The 21,521-nt window shown below is 33.5% G+C and overlaps 1 protein-coding gene across 3 annotated transcripts in view; it reads left to right on the top strand.

Annotated features, from left to right (window-relative positions):
• Positions 1-21,521, top strand: part of LRRC7 (leucine rich repeat containing 7) — a gene marked incomplete at both ends in the record, with an annotated part of 384,656 nt that overhangs the window by 311,875 nt on the left and 51,260 nt on the right. For all 3 annotated transcript variants that reach the window (XM_079697001.1, XM_079697002.1, XM_079697003.1), the window contains one exon: positions 3,824-3,943. In XM_079697001.1, coding sequence (XP_079553127.1) covers positions 3,824-3,943 — 120 coding nt within the window. The remainder of the gene's footprint in view (positions 1-3,823; positions 3,944-21,521) is intronic.

The following is a 21,521-nucleotide window of genomic DNA, read 5'->3' on the forward strand; positions in this document are numbered from 1 at the left end:
TTTTCAAATTTCTAATGTCCTTTCTTATAGACCTATGCAAGTGACTCAGGATCAAATAGTAACAATATCTGATATGCATTCGTTCACCCTAGTTCCAAGGGTTACTTACTTAATTCCAGTTTTGTTTTGTTTTGTTTTGTTTTGTTTGCTGAAAGCAAAGTAATATTTCTGCAGCACCTTGGAGTAACTTATGCCTGTAGTGTCTACTGATTTTGCTGCATTTATTATTGGCTACCTATTGCTCAAGAAGGGTTTACTTATCTTTCTAATTATGAAAAAAGCCTTCAGCCTGTAAATCCACATAAATCCTCATAGACAGTGATTAAAATTACCAAAATAAGCTTAGTACTCGTACAGATGCTTCCCCACCATTATAATTAAATACTAGCTTTAAAATCATCTGGACATTACATTACCATCTTCAGATTGAACCCTGTGAAATCATAATAATTAAGATCCAAACTTGGTGTATATTTGTCTTTATAATCTACTTTTTTCAAAAAATATGCAGAAAAAGAATAATTTCACTGAAAATACTTTGGGGAAAGTTGTTTTCACACATTTTTTTTGAAGCTGTGGTAATGCCCTCTGTGAACCATGTGCCAATTACTAAGCAAAGTAGATCCTTGAGTTCTTAAGGAATATATCCCAAGACCTTTGCACAGTGCCAAATTCTAATACCACTCTCATATAATTCCTCCAACTAAATGCCATAAGTGAATTTCCCAAATTTTCAGTGCACCCATTAATTAACAGTCAAGAGCAAAGCTAGTGGATCAGCTAAGCTCATTTACTCATATATGTGAATCCTCTACATACACATATCCTCACATATGGGCACACATATGCATACCTGCATGCATACACTCATATACATGCTCATGCATACACAGATATATAGAGACACATATTCATGTACATTTATGTCTCAGCAAATTAGAAATTACTTCTTCCTTCCAATAGATGCTTGTGATCATTCACAATAGTCAAAATCATAAACGTTAAATATACAAATGTCCACAGTCTTCTCTGGGATTAGCATCTGTTCAGCAAAACTTCTACTAGCATTACCTAATTTCTTAACAAATATAATTTCTGACTTTTCACTAAATCACATTGACGAGTTTTTCTTTTATTTTGAAATATTAAGGATCTACAGAATTTAGAAGCTGAAGAAATGGTATATTGTGATGATTTTCCACGTATTTTATATTTAATTGGTCATATGTGGTGAGGAAAAGACTAATTCTTAATCTTATGAAGTATCTAAAGAAAATAACTAGAATGTGGTACTAAAGATAATTGAACCTCAATTTGCTTATTTCCCTTGAAATAATAAAATTCAATAGTGACAGTTGCTCCTTGTAACTTTTCATAGAATTTTAACAACTAAGTAACTGCATTTATGTAAAGCTCAGGAGTAGTTTATCAGAAGTACATTTTTTTGTAAATAGCTATACTCACTCCTTTTGAGAAAGAATGTGAACCCACTACATAATTCTCTTTTGGGTTCATCCTTCCCAAACATTAATAAACTCTTTTCACGGTCTATTTTTTGCAAACCTGTCACCCCTAGGGTGTCTCACTTCAGAAAAACAAAGAGGGCAGAGCATTCTTGAAATTAATAAAGGAAATTGCTTTCAGGAAATTCCTTTAATTTTGGTGTCTAGTCAAAGTATTTTTTCACGTGTCTGCATGTTTATGTTCTCTTTGGGCCCTATAACATAAAGGAATTGGTGCGGTTGTTAATTCTAATTTTAAAAAGAGAGAGATTAATTGCTAAATTAATGAAGAATCTCATTATCATGATATTAGGATTTTGACTAAGGGTTTTAGCCTTCTTTTACGTTGAAAAGAATGTTGCAATTCTCAGTTGCTCTCTGTGACTAGGAGTCATGTCTGAGTAGCTGAAGGGAGTTTAGTGGAGGAAATAAAGATGGAAATGAAGATGACATGGAGGAAAAAAAGATTATATGTGTTGAATTCTGACCACTTCTCAAAAATCTGTGTTCCACAGACCCAGCTAGTTGAATATATTTATTATTCCACTGCATTGGCAAAGAAACCAAACCAGAAAAGACATGAGTACTAAAAATTCAAAAAGAAAACTGTCCAGTAGTGCCTGCCCTGCATAATTATATTTTAGCTGCTTAATTTTAACAGTTTGGTTTATCATATTAATAGCTAGAAAAACCGTGTGTGGGCATATGCAAACATTAATCTCTAAAAGGTAAAGACTAGAAAATTAATGCTTGAAATCAGACAGATGTCATTGAATAGCTATCTGGTTATTTTCAAGTAATATATACTTTAAATATGTTACCTCTATTTGATTTTCAAACAAACACATGTAAATTCATTCCTAACTAACCCAGGAGCCTCAATTCAGTACCTTTTTTCTCTTTTTTCATACTTTCTGATATGCTCATGAAAAAGGAATTCACACGGCCAAAGTCAAAGAAGAAAATTGAATTATTTCCTTACTTTTCACCATATCCACTAGACCCCAGGAAAATTTCATCTAATTTTGTTTAATTAATCTTGTCATAATAAATATTATTTTTTAATAGTTCCAAGCAATGCTTTTTAAAAATGCATGTAGCCAAAATGCAGATAGGGTGGTTATATAATTGTTTTCTAAAGGATAACAATTAGGAAGGAGCACTCTGTATAACTGGATGAAGCCTGGCAAGCAGTCCATCTGTGCCATGTTATGAAAAGAATGACCCAGTTCCCTCATTCCAGGGTTGGAGGACCATTCTTCACACAAAGAGCTGTACATACACTCTCTAACCAGGCTTTCTTTATCCATAGGGATCCTCCAAAACATGTGGAGAAAATGGCATAGGAAACATTGAGTATAATATCTCACCACATAAGAATTCCCCAGGAAATCAAGCAGTACTTGTATATCCCATAGTTTAGAGGAGGAAAAAGCCTATGGAAAAAGTTAATCGGCTTTGACAGGAAAAATATCCCATTACTGTATCCCTCCACGGGAGGCCATCTTTCTGATGATGTATGATTATTTTCTGTTACTCAGGTCAGACTACAGAAGCCTCCCAAAATATCTAGTAGTAATAACAATAAAGACAGGAGTATTATTATTTGTTAAAAATAATAAGCAGTAAATCAGCCAAAAATAAAATATATATGAAGAGTGTAAACTTTAATGCATAAATGATCTATATAAATAAATTTGGAATCAAAACAATTATGACTTATTTACACTGAAATTCTAATAGCACAATATTTTTTGATGTGTTAATCTTTCCTCTAAGCGATCTGTAGATAATGTCATAGTGCCACGAATTTCACACTATGCTAGTGTTAATACCATTTTGGATTAGTGCAAGACACATTCTCCCAGAATCAATACAGCCTTATAAAATTTGTTTTAGGTTATGGTTTGGAATATTGGAAGTTACATACTATGTATTATATGGTTTCAGTTTATATTCCAAATGGTAAGATCACACTAAAGAGACAAATGAAGCAACTTTTAAATGTTGTAGTTTTTAACAATTGGTTAATTTTATCCTGATTATTTTTATTCCAGTACTGTAAATTTAAACTTCTCTTTAAAATTCAGTAAATAACTATAATATGGTTATTTTAATTGAATTTCTCACTGCTTCCAAAAAGCTATTAATTTACAATTCTTACCACGTAAATAGTGTATAATAATACCTCCAGTTTAGGATATATGTTTTTCTGTGATTAAACAAAATTAATTTTACCATAATCATGAGGGACTCTTTTCAGAAAACTATGATAAACTTCTATTACATCACTAAACAATGCCATACCATTTTTGCAATAGACCCCGTCCCAGCAAAGCAACATTTTAGACAATGGACAAGAAGATGTATCTCCTAGTGGCCAGTGGAATCCTTATCCTCTTGGGAGGCGGGATGTACCTCCGGACACCATTACTAAAAAGGTAACCAATTTCAAATTAATGACACAAACCATGAATCTTTCATATCCATTGTAATATGTAATCCATATCTTGCGTCTTAACATCATTTCTAACTTTGTGATAAATTTAGGCTAAATACTATCCCACAATAGGGAGTCTGGTTAACTGTAAGTGCATTGAAAAGAATGAAAAGTGAGCATTGCCAAATGCTCAGAGCTGGTAATGAATTTTTATAAACAACATCCTGCCACCTCTCTGAAGATCTGTCACCTCTTATTTGTGTCTGACACCCACCTTTGAAGTGCAGCTACAGGAAATTGTGTAATGTATACTTTCTGACTCTGTTGGATTCAGCAGAATGGTGTAGCCAATTTGCATAAAATGAAATTTGACCACAAAAGATTGATTCACCATTTCTAAAGTCATAGCAACTCATTCATCTTGTCATTCATTCATCAGACACTTAGTGAGCAACTGTATGTGCTAAGCAGCACTACTATGTGTTGAGTACTTGCTAGATGTTAGGGAACAAAAATGAATAAGATATGGTATGGTGTCTTACCTCTAGGACTTATTAGTCTGGTGAGGTAAGTTCAGTGATAAGTAGGTAATTGTAATACTTCATGTTAAATCACCATAAAGGGAGCAAAAAGAAAGCTATAACCGAGAAGATAATTGCAACATATATGAGGGACAAGGGATTTATATTCCAGAATATATTTTTTAAAACTCCTACAAATCATTATGAAAAGACATATAACACAGTACCAAAAGTATGGTAAAATACAAGGGCATCAGGAGAGTAAATTAACATTAAAATAAAACTGAACCTTTTTATCAATCAGGGAAATACAGAAAAAATGCTATTTTATACCTACTGGACTAACAAAAATTAAGAAGTATGAAAATATAAGTTCTTTGCAAGTATAAGAGCAATGTAAACTCTATACTTCTTGTGGGAGTATAAAGCACAATCACATTGGCAACAAATTATCTTATAAAGCTGAATATGCATATACCCAACATTCCAATAAGTGCCTTCCTAAGATATTATCCTAGAAGAACTCTTGTGTATGTCATTCAAGGTACCAACACTTACAATAGTAGAATACTGGATAAGCCTAAATGTCTATCACAAGAAACGTGATAAAAATATTCACACAAGGGAATACTTTACAGCAATGAACATTTGTTAGCTATAATCAGGATAATGTCTATAAACTTTAGAAGCATAGTTTGAGTGAAAAACAAGTTTCAGAAGATGGCACACATCAAGAGTTACATATTTATACATCTCTAAAACAAGCAAAACTAAAAATATATTATTTAAGCATAAGTATATGAGTGATAAAACTTTTTATAAGGGAATGGTTAACATAAATTTAGGATTATGGTTATCTCTAAAGGGGAGGCTGGGGGTAGAATCAGGGAGGAAGCTGTTATTAGTTTTAGTACTGTTCTGTTTCTTAAGCTGAATTGTGATTCTTACACTCTAGTTCTTAAGCTCATAAATGTTCATTTTATAATTGTGCTTCATAACATATACACTACATCATACCATACTTTCTTTGTAACATAATTGGTGATTTTTCCCTTGATAAATACTTCAGTGCTTTTTTTAAAAGATATATTAAATATCAAATTATTTTACCCAAAATAATTGTTAATATTCTGATTTGCAGGTGTTATACACGTTATTAATCTGCCTATTGAACAATATCCAGCACTGCAGATATAGTCCTGTGAAGATAGCTAGGAGAGCACCTGGAGAGGACACCAGTTTAGTAAAGAAATTAAAGAAAGTTAAGCGAGAGGGGTGGCATAAAATAAAGCTAGGAGGATAAGCATAAACCAGATTATGCTGGGCTTTATCCTGAAAGAAATGGGAAGAAGTGTTTTAAACAGGGGAGAGACATCATTAAATTTTCATCTAAAGAGCACTTTGACAGCTTTTCAAAGAATGAATTGGGGAGCAGAAAAACTAGAGGCCACGGAATGAGTTACAAAGCTTCTCTTGTAATCCAAGGGAGAGTAGATGGAAGCAACGGGTGGTAGAGAGAAAATGCAAAGATCCAATATATTCTTAAAAGGTAGAGCCAACGTGATCTTGTGATTGACTGGACATAGGGCCTAAGAGACAGCTAAGAGTTCCAAGACTAATCCCCAGGTTTCTAATTTGTATGAGTCATGATGTGCCATCCACTGAGATGGGAAAGCAAAAGAGTAATAGGTGTAAGTGGAGGAGGGGAGGGAAGTTTAAATTTTAAGATGTAGATTTGAGGTATCTTTAGGAAATCTGAGTGGAAATTTTTCGTGGATATTTAGCTATATTTTTCTGAAGTTCAGGAGAGAAATCTTAGTTGACGATATAAATTTAGCAATCATTAAAACATAAGTCATAATTGAGTCGTGAGTGAGACAGATAGACGACATAGAACTCCACAGAACACCAACATTTAAGGCATGTCCTTAGAAACAAGAACAGAGAAGGAATGACCAACGATTTTGTCAATAAGTTTCTTTCTACCACAAGTTATAGAAAATTCCAGCCTTGAACACTAAAATATTTAGCTAACATAAGAAGTAGACAAGATCTAGGGTAAGGCTCAGATTAGTCTTCAGTTAGATAATTTTAAATATTTAGGTTTTTTTTTCCCTGTCCATTCTTCCATTCATATTGTTGCCTTTATACTAAAATTGGTTCCTTTCATAATTATCAGATGGCTACCTATGGCAATTGAAGATAACAAGCTTCCTCCTTCCAATCCATCAGGAGAGAGAACCAAGTTTCCCATAGCTGTCTCTTACAAGCAAAACCTGTCTTCCCTAAATCCCCCCACAAGCCTCTTTTTACATCTCATTGATACAAAATAGCTAAGGACTTCTCACCCCTAGCAAGATGAATGGAATTGTATGATTGGCCTTGACTAATCAGTTGGAATAGAATAGATGCACTTTCAACTCCAATGACCACTAAAAAACTGTAGAAGGAAAAACAAGGAAAAGTGGCACCTTAGAAATCAAGTAGAAAAAAATGTTTAAAGGAGGGAAGGGTCAACAGTATCACATGGTGCAAAAAATATCAAGCAAGGTGAGTAAAGGCTCCTTGGCTTTAACAACAAAAAGGTTATTGGTGGTCTTGGCAAAAGTAATTTACTTAACTGAAGGGGCAGAATCCATAGGAACCTACATTAAGAAATAGAGAAACTTTTAAAAAACTCAGGAAAGGAGTTTCCTTTTAAAAAGAAAGAGAATTATGGTAGAATCTGGAAGGGGATATGAGGAAGATAGAAGGAATATTTAAGATGGCAAACACCTGATTACATTTAAAGGCTGATGAGAAGCGATTGGTGAAGAGGAAGTTGGAAATCTCACTAAAGTAGGGAAATCTGCTTCTTTATGAAAAAAGAGGAGATTGTGAATGTGATGGTAGGAAATTGAAGGAGTACCTATCAGAGCCAAGGGACCCTTACATAACCTAACCAAAGGAGAGAACCGTAATCACATACTTAGTTGCAAAGGGCTACTATAATTTTCCCATAAAAGGAAAAGCCTTATTCATTTATTACTCTAAATGGTATTAACAGTTGTTTACATTATCCATTCATGCATCCATTTTACATAAAATCTATTTTCAAAGTCCATAATATTATGTTTAATCATATCATCAATACAAATCATGATGATCATTTGCTTGCTTCTCTACTTGCTTTGAGAACCCCATGCAATTCTGTATTGATTAAACATTTGTGAGCTAGTTATTCTTGTTAACGGCTAAAATAATTGTTTAATCTATCTGAAAATTTCAGTAGCCTTTTATACATCTTGTCAAATGTGAAATAATGTAATATGTATTTAAAATTTTACCATGTCATTCATGTGTAAACTCACTTATAGCTTTTTCCTACTATCATAAGCATTTTCTGACTACCCTATGTTATAACACTTTTGCCTAAAATCTGAGACTTTAGAACCTAATAATGGATATGTTTACCTATTATGTCACAGATTAAAGAGAATAAAGAATGCTTTAAATATTCAATTTTAGTTTATTATATATTAATTGAGGATATCAAGTTAAAATTCTAGTGAGAATCAACCTAAGGAAATGAAAATGTTAATGGGATTATTAGCCTGGGCTGCTGGATTTACCAAAATAGAGGTGAAAGTTGTACTATTATTCTTTGAGCTTATATTTTATTCTACAATCAATTTTTTTAAAAGTCAGTGTTTGTTTTGTCGTTGTCCTGAAGTAAGTAGTCATTAGGCTAGATAGGATGAGAATGAAAAATCAGAAATTAAACTACAAATGGAATGAGGAATCAAGGATAATAAGTGGTGAAGAAGTCTTAGTCAGTACCCCATTTCAGTCTGCTTCTCAAAGTCTCTGCAGAAGATTTTTTAAATCTTTTCTCTATGCCAAGGGATACTACTATGATGCTACTACTAGGATAATACTACTGTGTAGTACTAGTACTGTGATACTACTGTGATCAGAAAGTACTGTAATGCTGCAGAGATTCAGTGGGAAATCCATTTTAGAAAGACTATGGTTGAACTTGTGGCTCTCTGTTCTAGTTATTGTATCTTTTGAACTAATATCGGTAATACCTATGGCTATGCCTAGCAGTACTCCAAGCATTACAGGAGAACAAATGTGGGTACCCTCCAAGCTGTGGATCCAGAGGTTTAGATATATAAAATAAACACAATGTGTTCATCTATCAGAAAGAATTTTGCTCCTGTATCTACCATCATTGTTCTATGTACCTGAGAGTGGCTAATATATGGCAAAGTGTTGAGGGTGTTAAATCCTAGCCTCTTTTTTCAGTGGCATAATAGTAGGAGGTAGTTTTTAAATTCTCTCTTGCTATGTCAGTCTCAAAATCTCAAATTCTGGTGTCCATTAATTCAAAAAGTCTGGGAACCACTGCTAGAAGAACATGTCACAGTAAGGTAAATCCACCCTCACACCCTCAAATTCCAGACAGTACTACTTGAGCACTTTGAGAATTGCTGTTAAAATGTTTAGTTTATAACAAAAGTGCTCAGAAGGAGTATCTGCATTTTAGAGTCGTATCGCATCATTGCTTTTACTGCTTCAGTCTATTGGATTAAGTCGCAGTCACCATGGTAAGAACTATGAGGTACCATGCATTAAATACTACCCTGTGTCAGGCATTGTGCTAAATGTTTTCATGTATTTGTTCGTCTTATCGTCACAACAATCATATGAGGTAAACACTATTATTTTTGTCCACTTTAATGAAAGAAGAAACTGAATTTAGACTTTCTCAGAGACTTGGAATTGAGGTTAGGTTACTTGCCAAGATCACGTGGGTGACTAAATATTTTAGATGACTCTCCTAAATGTAACCGAATATAGTATGAAGGTCATAATGTAAAATATAAACGAAAACCATTTTCATTTTAAAGTCAGACATTGTACTCTGATTTGGTAGAACTCTCCATAAGGATGACAAGGCTGTTTTTCTCTAAATCTGACATGACAAACTCTGTTAAAAGTATTGAGAGTCTTAAAAAGGTTGAATATCCCTGAGAAGGTTTTAAATTGAAGGACAATACCTGTAAGGGTATGTTAAAATGCTGGAGCAGGAAAACATTGCAGGAAAAAGGCTGAAGTGACATATTAAAACAAATGAAACTTAAAACGTTTCTCTTCTTGAAAAGGTATCCAAGAAACTTTAAAATTCCAGTGATATTAAATCTGAAAATTCTTTAATATGTAAAGACTAGACATTCAAAGGTCTCTTTCAGCATTAGTGACTCTTCCCTCCTCAAGTGTCTGTTATTCTAGGTTAAGTGCATAATGACTTGGCAGTTAGAATAATAAAGGTGGGTATCAAGGGTCAACATCAGGATGTACATAGCTGAAGAAAAAGGTATAAAAATGTAGCTAATTTAGTCTTGGCTCACGGACATGCCCCTTATGCTGAACTTGCCCATGATTTTCTCACATCTACAATGCCAGGCATTGGAAGCTCAGCCATTAAGAGCGTCAGGATTTCCAGTTGCTCGTCATCTCTGAGGCATGCCCAGGAACTCATTAGCAGAAACTAAAAGAAATTATGTGGGGTTTGATCATTTTTATGTTCTTTTAATTCTTTCTTTCACAGGTCCCCAAATCGAAATTTTTGCTTTTTCAGACCATATGACGTATTAAAAATTTTTTTAATTTATTAACATTCATTCCTTATTATAATTTTGCCATTTGTCATGTTTCTTAGTATAATGCATTTTACTGTTTCTTTTTATACATATATAGAAAGATCAAGTCTAAAATATCTTTTGAAAATCTTAAATTGTTTTGCTATTGACTATACAACCACACCATCATTTATGTTTAAAACAACTGAATCAAACTACTACTGGGATTGATTTTTCACTTGGTAACAAAAATCAGTCTGTTGTAGAATTTTTCACAGGATAAGAATAAATTTATGTCATTTTTAAATAAGTAGATGTTTAAAAGAAAATCAACTTAAGAAAAATCAAGCTATACATTTAGTAATTTAAATAAAATCATTTTATTATGCTATAAAAATCTTATCTAAAATGTATAATCTTTAAGTTGTAGTCATTGAAAAGTAATTTTCTCCAAAATTACTGCCTTTAAAAACAAATATTGCTATCAGTACTCTATGCATGTGCAACTGAAATAAATGTAACTACAATTATTGGCTTTTGTATTTAACTGAGAATGGACATTATTGCTGTTGGAATCCCTTATATCAAAAACAGGGGACGGGAGGTGGGGCAGGGGCGGAAGGCGAATGTAACTTACTTACACAGAAATAGAGGAAAGTCTGGAATAGACAAGAAAGATAGGTGAAGATTTAAATATTAGAAAACATAAGAATGGCAATAAGTAGAACAAATCCTGAGGCTATAAGAGAGCAAGTCAAGGTGTGGATGAAGCAGATATGAAAATCAACTGGGTAAACCTTAACATATGAGAGATAAGAGACAGAGAAATAGAAATGTTTCCTGTTTCCATCAATAACATAAAAGTCAAGCATATCTGCTCTAGTTTAAAGTAATATTGAAATTTTAAAAAAATGCTTCTGAAACTTTAGTGAATGTCAATGCCGTAGCTAAACTCTCCTTTTGTACAGAAAGAAATATGTCAAGTAGTGTAAGTTTCACCTGAGGCTTTGTAGTTTTTCCCTCCTAAAGCAATATGTATTATTAACAGTGAAGAATGCCCAGGAGTAATGACTTGACTTCATCAGTCCATAAGCAAACAAAACCAATATTCTCTATTACTGTGAGTAATGCCAAGCACAATCCTGACTCCCTCTTTTCTGATTCTCTTTCCCAAGCCTCATTTTTCTCCTCTGATAGAAGCAAATTTTGCACTGGTTGTGGTAAATTTTTCTTCTGGTAGACTGGGTCATCACTGAAACTCAAAAACAGACTGGAATCCTGCATTTAGAGTCATTTTGAACTCCAAACATTTTTATAAACATTAGGAAAAGAGATCTTTTTGAGTCAGTTGGTAGGTTGAGATTCTCCTTGTTTCCCTCAACCATCCTCTTCCTATCACCCTCACTCATGTTGGTGTCACTTCTACTGAGGCTACTGGACTTCAAAAAGAAATAGCAGTCAAATGTATTTGTTATCAGTGAGCTTTGCCCCCAAAACGAGAAGTGAGTCAGTGAAAGGGTAGATTGATGAAGTCATACAATTATAGATTTTTTAATTATCAAAAACAAATAAACAAAAACTTTTAGCACTATCTGTTGCCCCCAGAGAGACATTTCTTACGCAAATATATTGAGTTTTTCTTTTGATCAAAAGCCACTTTTTTCAAGGGACATAAGTTTAAAAAGGAAAGTGGAACTGTGGGAAAATACCAAATGTGTCCAAATGAAAAAGAACCTCTAACCCTAGCAGAACTTTGACTCTCTAGATCAATGATAATGCAACTCCACTTTCCTTTGAGTTTTAGTATTCAGAAATAATCTGGAACTGAATATTTGTGTGAATAGTAAGTATCCACACCTTAATTTCACCCTTAGTTTGAAAAGGGAGTTTTAAGCAACAGTTCCAATCACACCAGTTGCCTGAGAGGTGAACATACCCACTGTCATAAATATCACTCCAGGTTAGGAAGGATTAGGAATAAAGTAAATAGATGAAAATTATATCTTAGGGGACTTCTGTGATTAAGGATCAACTATTGATGACATTTTTAGGCATCTATCAAACACGTGTTGAAGGCTCATTGAAATTTTTGATGCTTATATTTACTGTCTATATTAAGACAGCCACTAATTTCCCTCCCTAACAAATACATGCCTCTGTCTCTACCACACTAGCCTCAGCATGGCCTTTATGGAATAAATATGTTATTGTTCTAGAACAGGATAAAAATTCACTGTTTGGGGTTGTACAGGTTAAAATATATAGAACAATCCAAAGAACAATTATAGGAATTGTAAGCTAAGGCTCAAATCTAGTCTTGAGAATTTTGTATTGCACTTCTTTTTGGTTTACCAGTATCAGAACTGTTATTCAGATGAACTAAATTGTACTCTTTTTAAAAAAGGCTTATTGATTGATGATTGTGTTACCTTTTCCAGTGTGCCCATGAAGCCATGCCTTTTGCTATACTAGAGAAATAAGAATGAATACATCCAATTAGATTCAAATCTCCCTATAATTGGAAATTATTTATATAAGAGAGAGAAGGCTGAAAATATATAAAGACTTGCTTGCTTAACAAGAATTAATTGCCAAAGCAAGAGTACATGGCCAGTAGGAAGTCAAAAATTTCATGAAAATGGGATCCTTCAGAGGCAGTTCCATACACTTAGTGGTTAAATCAGGAAGAAGCTTTTGAAAAAAAATCAATGGAATAATTTTCTGTATTTAATGATCCATTTCAAATATTCCTTTTGTCGATCTGAACAGCCAGGATGCTATATTTTAATCAGTTGATTTTAGTATTATTTAATTCATAGGTATTTTTGAAACTTACTTTATTCCTATTATGTAATTAAATTTGTTCTAAAAAATAGTGCAGGTAGGAAGTTGTAGAAATGTGAATGGAAAATTCTTCTATAACTTACAGCAAGAACGACAGCTGAATAAAGTATTGTTTAGTTTCACAGTCGCTTTTGTATTGGATTTTCATACTTAATACAACATTAGTTCTTTAATTCACAAAGCACATTACTTTATCTCCGAATACCAGTGCGACAATATAGCTATCTCCAGTAGTGTGGGACATTACTGTCATAAAATCAGGAGATTGCTCTTATCCAGACTGACTCTAAATTATTTCCTTAATAAAAGTGCAAACCCAAAGAGTGCCTATCAAATGGCTATTAAGTAAGAGGAAAAAAAAATCTTGGCACAGATTAAAGCAATAGAAAACAGTGGCAGATTAAAACTACTTACTTCATCAATTCTTAACATAGGTATTCCTTAAAACAAATGACTATTCTACTTCAGAAAATTGAGCTAACTCAATAACATTTATACTATCTTCATTTCAGAAGAAATATAAAAGCAAAAATAAAATGTGAAATTAATCCATTGCAATGAAAATGTCCGTGATTGAGTATGTAATTTGAAGACCTAAACCACATGACAACTGGCAGATGATCAAGGATTGCTGCCAAATAGAGGATGTCAAAATGATAAGGTGCCATTTCTTGACACTTGATTTTTATCTGACTTACTTCACTACCTTTAGTTCCTAGAAATCTTAAGGGCAAGATAAGTGATTGTCAAACTTTTATTGTTAGTGCTAACATCTTCCTGTTCATTTTATTTCAGGAATGTAAAAGTCAGCATCATCACACAACAAACTCTGTGGAATGTGTAGATTTAGCTCTAATTTCACCATTTTTTCTATTATGGATCCTCTGTTGTTTTTTTCATTTTGATTAATAATTTCCAATTCCAGAGATATATTTTATAAGTTGGCATTTAATCACAAAAAAATTTGCTTATGGAGATACACTAAGCCACAAATGACTGCCTGCACATATAAGCCATCCTAAGGCATATGCACTGAAGGGAAAGGCCCTATTGCCTCACTTTTTTATCTGTCATTTGAAGCACTGGAGTATATCACCAGTATTTGGCTCTAAAAAATTTAAGCTCTGCAAATATTTTGAATCCCCCTCCCCAATACTGCACTGTGCCAGCAGAATGCACTGTCACCAAGTCCCTAGGGCAAGAGAAACAGCAACTTCCTACCCCCTCTCCTTCAAGCTTCAGATCTCCATTTCATGTATTTGTAAAAGTTCGTCCTCTAATGTCCAAATGGGAGAACATAGATTTTTGGCATCAAAATTGCCCTAGCTGAATACAAACACCACAAGAAGAAAAAAATAAAGCTTAACAGTTTGGTTGTCATAATCATAAAACAGTATCTACAATACATATTAGGCATTGTACTAAGGTGCTTGACATAAATACACTCTTATCTTCAAGACAACATTATTCTGCTTCGTTTGATATGATCACATGATTTATCTTCTGTAGCCCATTAATACAAGGCATTGCACTGGTTGATTTTCAAATACTGAAAAAGCTTTGTATTATTCAAGTAACCCCCACTCAGCCATGATGTTTCTTTTTATATATTGCTGAATGCTATTTGCCAATATTTTGTTAAGGACTTTGGCATCTGTATTCTAAAGGATATTAGTCTGTAGTTTTCTTTTTCTTTCTTTCTTTCTTTCTTTCTTTTTTTTTTTTTTGTACTGTCCTTATGTGGTTTTATTCACAAATTGGGAAGCTTTTCTGCCTCATCTACTATCTGGAAAACTATGTGTAGAATTACTGTTGACTCTTATTTAAACTTTTAATAGAATTCTCCAGTGTAACCATCTGCGTCCAGAGATTTTTTCCTGGAAGTTTTTAAATTATATCCAACCTTGATAGCTTCAGGACTATTCAAATTACCTAGTTCATATTGTGTGAGTTATAGTAGTTTGTGTTTTTTGAGGAAATGATCCATTTCATATGAGTTGTCAAATTTACTTATGTAGAGCTATTTGTAGTATTATACGTTATTATCCTTATGATGTTGGTAGGGCCTTTATTGATATCCCCTTCACTCTTGATTTTGGTAATTTGTGGCTTTCTTTTTCTTTTCCAGTCTTGCTAGAAGTATGTCAATTTTATTGATCTTTTCAAAGAACCAGCTCTTTGTTTTATTCATTTTACCTGTAATTCATTTTAAGTTTCAGCAATTTCTGAACTTTTTAATTATTTCCTATCTTCGCTTGCTTTTGGTTTATTTGACTCCTATTTTTCTAAGCTATTGAGGTAGTATCTTAATTATTGATTTGAGGTGTCTTCTTTTCTATTATATGCACTACTTTAGCTGTATTTTTCAAATTTGGATTTACATTCAGTTCAATATATTGTTTTATTTCCCTTGAGACTTCCTCTCTGATCCATGAATTATTTAGAACTACATTGTTTAGCTCCCAAGTGTTTGAATATTTTCCTTTTATTTTTCTATCATTCATTCCTAGTTTGATTTATTGTGGTTGGAGAACACATTCTGTGTGATTCCAGTTCTTTTAAATTTGTTGAGATTTGTTTTCCAAATCAGGATATAGTCTTATTAAATATTCTGTAGGAACTTGAAGAGAATGTGTATCCTGCTGCTGTCAGATAGAATGTTCTGTAAGTGATAATTAGATCTGGTGGGTTGATGGTATTGTTGAATTCTTCTTTTTCTTGCTAATTTTCAGTCTAGTTCTTCTATCAGTTGTTTAGAGAAGGGTGTTGAAATCTCCAATTATAACAATAACGCATTTGTCTATTTTTTTCTTAGTTCTATCAATTTTGCATTACACATTTGCACCTCTGTTGTTTGTTGTGTATACATTTAGGATTGCTATGTCTTCTTGGTGAATTGACTCTTCTTCATCCTATAAAATTCCTCTTTATTCCTAGTACATTTCATTTGCTCTGAAATCCACTTTATATAGTATTAATGTAGCCACCTCTCATTTCCTTTAATTCATATTTGCATGATATTTATTTTTGATTCTTTTAATATCTACCTGCCTAGCTCATTACAGTTGAAGTGACTTCTTATAGTCTGCATATAGTTGAATAATGTTCTTTAATCCAGCCTGCCAGGATCTGTCTTTTAATTTGTGTATTTAATCTCTATGCATTTAATTTAATTTGGCACATTAAGGTTTAAGTCTTTTTAAGTCCTTGTTTTCTGTTTGTTCTCTTTTTTTGCTTCTCTAATTTCTTTTTCCTGCTTCTGAGTTGTTTGAATTCTTTTTAGAATTTAATTTTGATTTATCTACAGTGTTTCTAGTATATCTTTTTGTGTAGCTTTTTTAGTTATTGTTCCTGGTATTGCATTACATATACATAACTTATAAGAGTCTACTAGCATCATCACTTAGCAGTTCAACTGAAGTATAGAAACCTTACCTTCTTTTATGTCCCTTCACCCTCCTCAGTGTACAATTGTCTTAAATATTTCCTCTATATACATTTAGAATCACCTCAGACAGTAACATAATTTTACTTCAATCATCAAACATAATTTTGAAAATTCAAGAGGAAAAAGAAAGCTTATTTTTTACCCATATATTTGCTTGCCATGTTCTTTCTCCTTTCCTAATGTTCCAAATTTTCTTCTTTTATCATTTTCTTTTGATTTAGAGAAATTCCTTTAGCTATTATTTTAGGATAAGTCCAGTGGTGACAGATTCTCTTCATTTTCCCTCATCTGAGAATGTTTCAATTTCCCTTTGATTACTGAAGAATATTTTCACAAGTATAGGATGTTGGGGTGACAATTCTTTTCCTCCAGCACTTGAAAAATATTGTGTCACTTCCTTCTGTCCTCCATGGATTTTGATGAGATATCCACTGTCATTCAAATTGTTTTTCCTCTATAGGTAAGACGTCATTTTTCTCCAGCTGCTTTTAAGATTTCTCCTTTGCCTTTAGTTTTCAGAAGTTTGATTATCATGTGTTTGTGCATGGATTTCTTTGGGTTTACCCTTTGTGGGATTCTCTCTGCTTCTTAAATCTATAAGATATGCCAAATTTCAGAATTTTTCAGCCATTATTTCTTCTTTTAATTTTTCAGCTCCACTTTCTTTCTCGTCTTTTTTGATAATATTCCTTACTGTTGGAACTTCTGAACAGAGTCTCTGAGGCTGTTCATGTTTTTTCATTGTGTTTTCTCTCCATTACAGATTAGATAATTTCTACTGTCTTATCTTTCAGTTTATTGTTTCTTTCCTCTGTTCTCTACATTCTGATATTAAGTCTACTCACAGAGCTTTTCAGTTATTGTATTTTCCAGTTCTAAAATTTCTATTTGTTTCTTCTTTATATCTTCTGTTTCTTTGCTAAGACATTATATTTCTTCAGAAGTTTTCTATTTTTTAGTTTTTTTCAAGCATGTGTGTAATTAGTCATTGAAGCACTTTTTTAATTGTTGTCTTAAAAATCTTTGTCAGGTAATTCTAATTTCTGTCTTCTCAATGTTGGCCTCTATTGGTGGTCTTTTTTCATTGTTTGAGATCTTCCTGGTTCTTGGTATGATTAAAACCTAGACATTTTCATATTATGTTACAAAACTCTGGATTGTATTTAACCATCTGTTGCAGCTGGCCTTCTCTGACACCACTCCAGTTGAGGAATGATGGAGCACCTCATTTTGGCCAAGTGGAAGTACAAGTCCAATTTTTCCATTTAGCATCCAGTGACACTTGAGGCAAAGTCTCCTCATTATTGCTAGGTGGGGATTGAAGTTCCAGCTCCCAGATGACCCCACTGATACCATTTTATAATTGGATGATAGAGAAAATCCTGACTCTCTACTAAGACCTCCTCTAACCACTCTAATGGGAAGGTAGAGGAGTGCCTCATTACTGCTGGGTCAGAGTGTAAGTTCATCCTCCTTATGTGGTCTCCATTAACACCACTGGGTGAGGAGTGGCTTACTACTGGCCAGTGGGATGAATGCAGTGACACCTTACTTGGCCTTCTCTGACACCACCCCAGCAGGAGTGTTGTGCCTTGTTAAATCCTTATAAGGGTAGAAGTATCAGCTTCCCACTTGGACTTTGCTGGCATTGTTGGGATGGGACCACAGTTCTTTCCATGTTGTTTGGCTGTAGTAGAGCAATCTAAAAGTTTTCTGTCTTGCTAGGATGCCCCTATTTCCTGGTTCTTTGGCTAGAGAGAGTAGGCTTTTGTTGGGGCTTTTGTTGTCTGCGCTGGTTGGCATTTTAGGGGATGCCCACTTTTTCAACTCCTAGTCTGGGATATATGACACAAAAATAAAACCTGAGAAATTTACCACCATCTTGTTACTTGGTCCTTAGCTTCTTCAGTCTACTTCCCAGAGTTTTCCTATATTTGTTTATGTACAATGTCCAGAGTTTTTTGTTGTTCTTAATGGAGGGAATAGGGAATAGTATATCTACTCCATATACCAGGAGCAGAAATCCTAGTGTCTCGATTTCTAAAACCTAAAGTGCATGTTAAAAAAAAACAAAGGAAGGAGAAACACTGCAGAGTACATGGTGCAGATAGAAAGTGATAGGACTGTTTTGTTGTTGTTTTACAATATTACCAAAACTGACTCATTTAAATGAGTGCTGATGTTTCCTTGAAATCAGTTACTTAATTATCCTTTGTATGTAATTCTGTATTGTTGACACTGACCCCAAACATCTTTAGAACTCTTTTGAACTTAATTTTAGAGAATGAGTTGTACCCATTTGAATATTCTCAGTGGCATAAACTGTCATCCTTTGAGGCTGTGTTTGATTTTTGGGAGCACCACAAGTGGTCCAAGAGTGACGATGGGTAGTAAAACTGATAAACAAATTGAGTAATACACTTCTCAGTCTAACATTCTTTCCTAAGAAAATAGTGTGAACCAAAATTTTGTTGTAGTGAAAAAGTCATTTATTTTATACCATACAAAAACCTCCCAAACACTTCAACTTTCCACATAATAAGCCTGATAAGCTGTGAGATGAATTGCGTATGAACAGTGCCATTTGGTATCAAATCACATTTCTTTCTGTGGCTTTGACATAAATATTTCCTTGGGTCCTATGGATATTGAAGTTTTCCCCATAAACCTTGACAGTATGGTTTTGGGTCAACTTGAAAACATCATATTCCATCATTCTCAAATACATGTTATTTTGTCCAACCTCCCATTGAAAGTTCAAAACAAATGTCAAATCTCTATTTCTTTTTATCATTCAAGATGTGTACCTCAGCCTTTATAGAAACCTTCATGTTCAAATTCTCCTCAGTATGAGTCAGTGTTCTCATAGCTAACCCTCTATCTGAAAGAATCCAGTCTCGATATTTCCTACATTTTCATCAGTCCTTTGTACTTCACCATGAGCATCCTTATTACCTTTCTTAAGCCTCTGTGCCAGTCAAAATAACTTACTCTTTACAGTCCCTCCACACCATAATTGTCCCTTTAAATGTCTTGTGTCATTTATATTTGCTTACCTTCACAAAGAATTTAGTGTTAATTCTTTGCTTTCTATAGTTGTCATTCCCTATCCTCATTTATTGCACCTGGTAGCCCCAATAAAGAGTGAAAAAACTGCTACTGATGTGAACAGAATCATTTTACAGAATGTTCTTTCCATGCCCACTTTATGCTTTGCCAAGCCATCTGTGAACCTGAGTGTCATTATTTCATAATCATGGAAAGATTACTAAATACACAGAGTATCCTCCTAATTGCTCAAGTATAAAGTTCTAAGTCACATACGTAGGATCTAAAATAGATAATAGACCTAATTCAATAAGTAGGAATGGCCCTTTGGCAAATTGAAGAGCTGCTAAAGAAATTTAATATATCCTTTCTTAACAATCAGATCCTCCTGTTCCTTTCTGTGGTTTCTTTTCATTTCATAGTTCAACTATTGTAGGAAGAGAGACAATTTTGGGGAATGGTGGTTGCAATGTAATTTTGTGTTTAAGAGCATGAACTCTGATTGCCAGACAGCCTTGGTTCAAATCCCAGTCCAGCCAGTTTACCAGTTGTGCAAATTACTGGAGAAAGTTACTTAACCTCTCCAAGCCTTAGTTTCCTCCTCAGTAAAATTAAATAATAATAACTAATAATAATTATCCCTTAATGCTATTGTAAGGATTAAAGGAGGCAATATGTATAAGATAAGTTTTAGTACATTATCTAGCACCTAGTATTTGAATAGTAGCCATTGTTTTTTAAGTGCCAGTTACTGTGCCATTTATTAAAGATGGTAAGTAATATGTGGTGCTTGCCCTCAAGGTGTTTCAAATCAAAGCATAATTAAAGTTTAAACTGTCCCATCAGAAGGAAAAAAATAAACCATAAAAATAAGTCTAAAGGCTATTATAGTTCTATAATATCTATGGTTTTTTACCCTTAGATAGACCATTACCAGAATATTCTAATCAATGAAATTATTATTAAGCAGTCATTATTGACTTTCTAATGGATTATGCATTGTGGGACTAAAGCTATGTTCTGGAGCTCTCTAAGTTTTTCTGGGTGTAAAAATTCTTTGCTTGTCTGTCACTTTCAGTTAAACAACCAATCTTCCTCTTTCCCACTGGCTCAAGGACTAACTGAAGACCCATGAGTATTATACCAGTGGATGTGAGAAGCAGATATAAATGTAAAATCAATTGCTTGTTCAGTAGCCAGGCCAGTAAGCCTTAGTCGGCCTACACGCCCAGCTCCTATAACTCCAGGAAATTGTTTTCTCTAACTAAATAACTCATCAGGCCAGTGACTTCATTCAGAGTACAGCAGCTCCAAATGTGATACTGGATTTATCATGGCTTTCCTTGCCTACCAAACAAGAGAACATGAAATTCCAAGGAGGTAGGAGAGAATTGAATTTGCAACAAGGAAAAACTCGACCAGAAGGGTGTTCAGTCTTCTAGAATGGCTGAGAAAGTTGTGACATCTTTCATTTAGATTTCTAAGAAGGAAATAGATACATTAGAGAAATACACATTTGCCCTTTATGAGGTTATCTTAGTTGTGTTTATGATGTCATAATTTTCTGATCCCTGGTTGCATTAGACAGTATTAGATTGATAATCGTTTTGTTATTGTGTTGTTATAGCCTGAAACTTTTTTTTGCATCTTTTCCTCCAGTTTCTCATGACTGAAATATCTTTACTGTTTTTGAATGTAAAAAGTTGTACATAATAAGACAATCAGTTAGATATCTAAAATATATTCAAATTATTTTTTCTTTGCCTTGCATATTGCTAAATAATAATTTTGAATATTTTCTTCACTGAAATTACCTCTTGTTTGGAATCAAACAATATGCCTTCCTTCTCCAAATGATTTTGCATGATCACTGTCATCTCCTATGTCTCTTATGTTGCTCTTCTTTAAGAGTTTTAAAATAATTAAAATTCATCTTCTCCTTGATTACTTGTTTAATAATTTTTCCTTTATACCTCCAATCTGACTTTTTCATAGTAATTAAAAATCTTGATTAGTCAGGAAAATTTACAAACTTTCCTAACTAATGAATTCTAAGGTGAAATTTACTTTTAAATTCCAAATTGCCTACCC

This window comes from Hyperoodon ampullatus (assembly GCF_949752795.1).
Source record: "Hyperoodon ampullatus genome assembly, chromosome: 2".
Lineage (NCBI taxonomy): Eukaryota > Metazoa > Chordata > Mammalia > Artiodactyla > Ziphiidae > Hyperoodon > Hyperoodon ampullatus.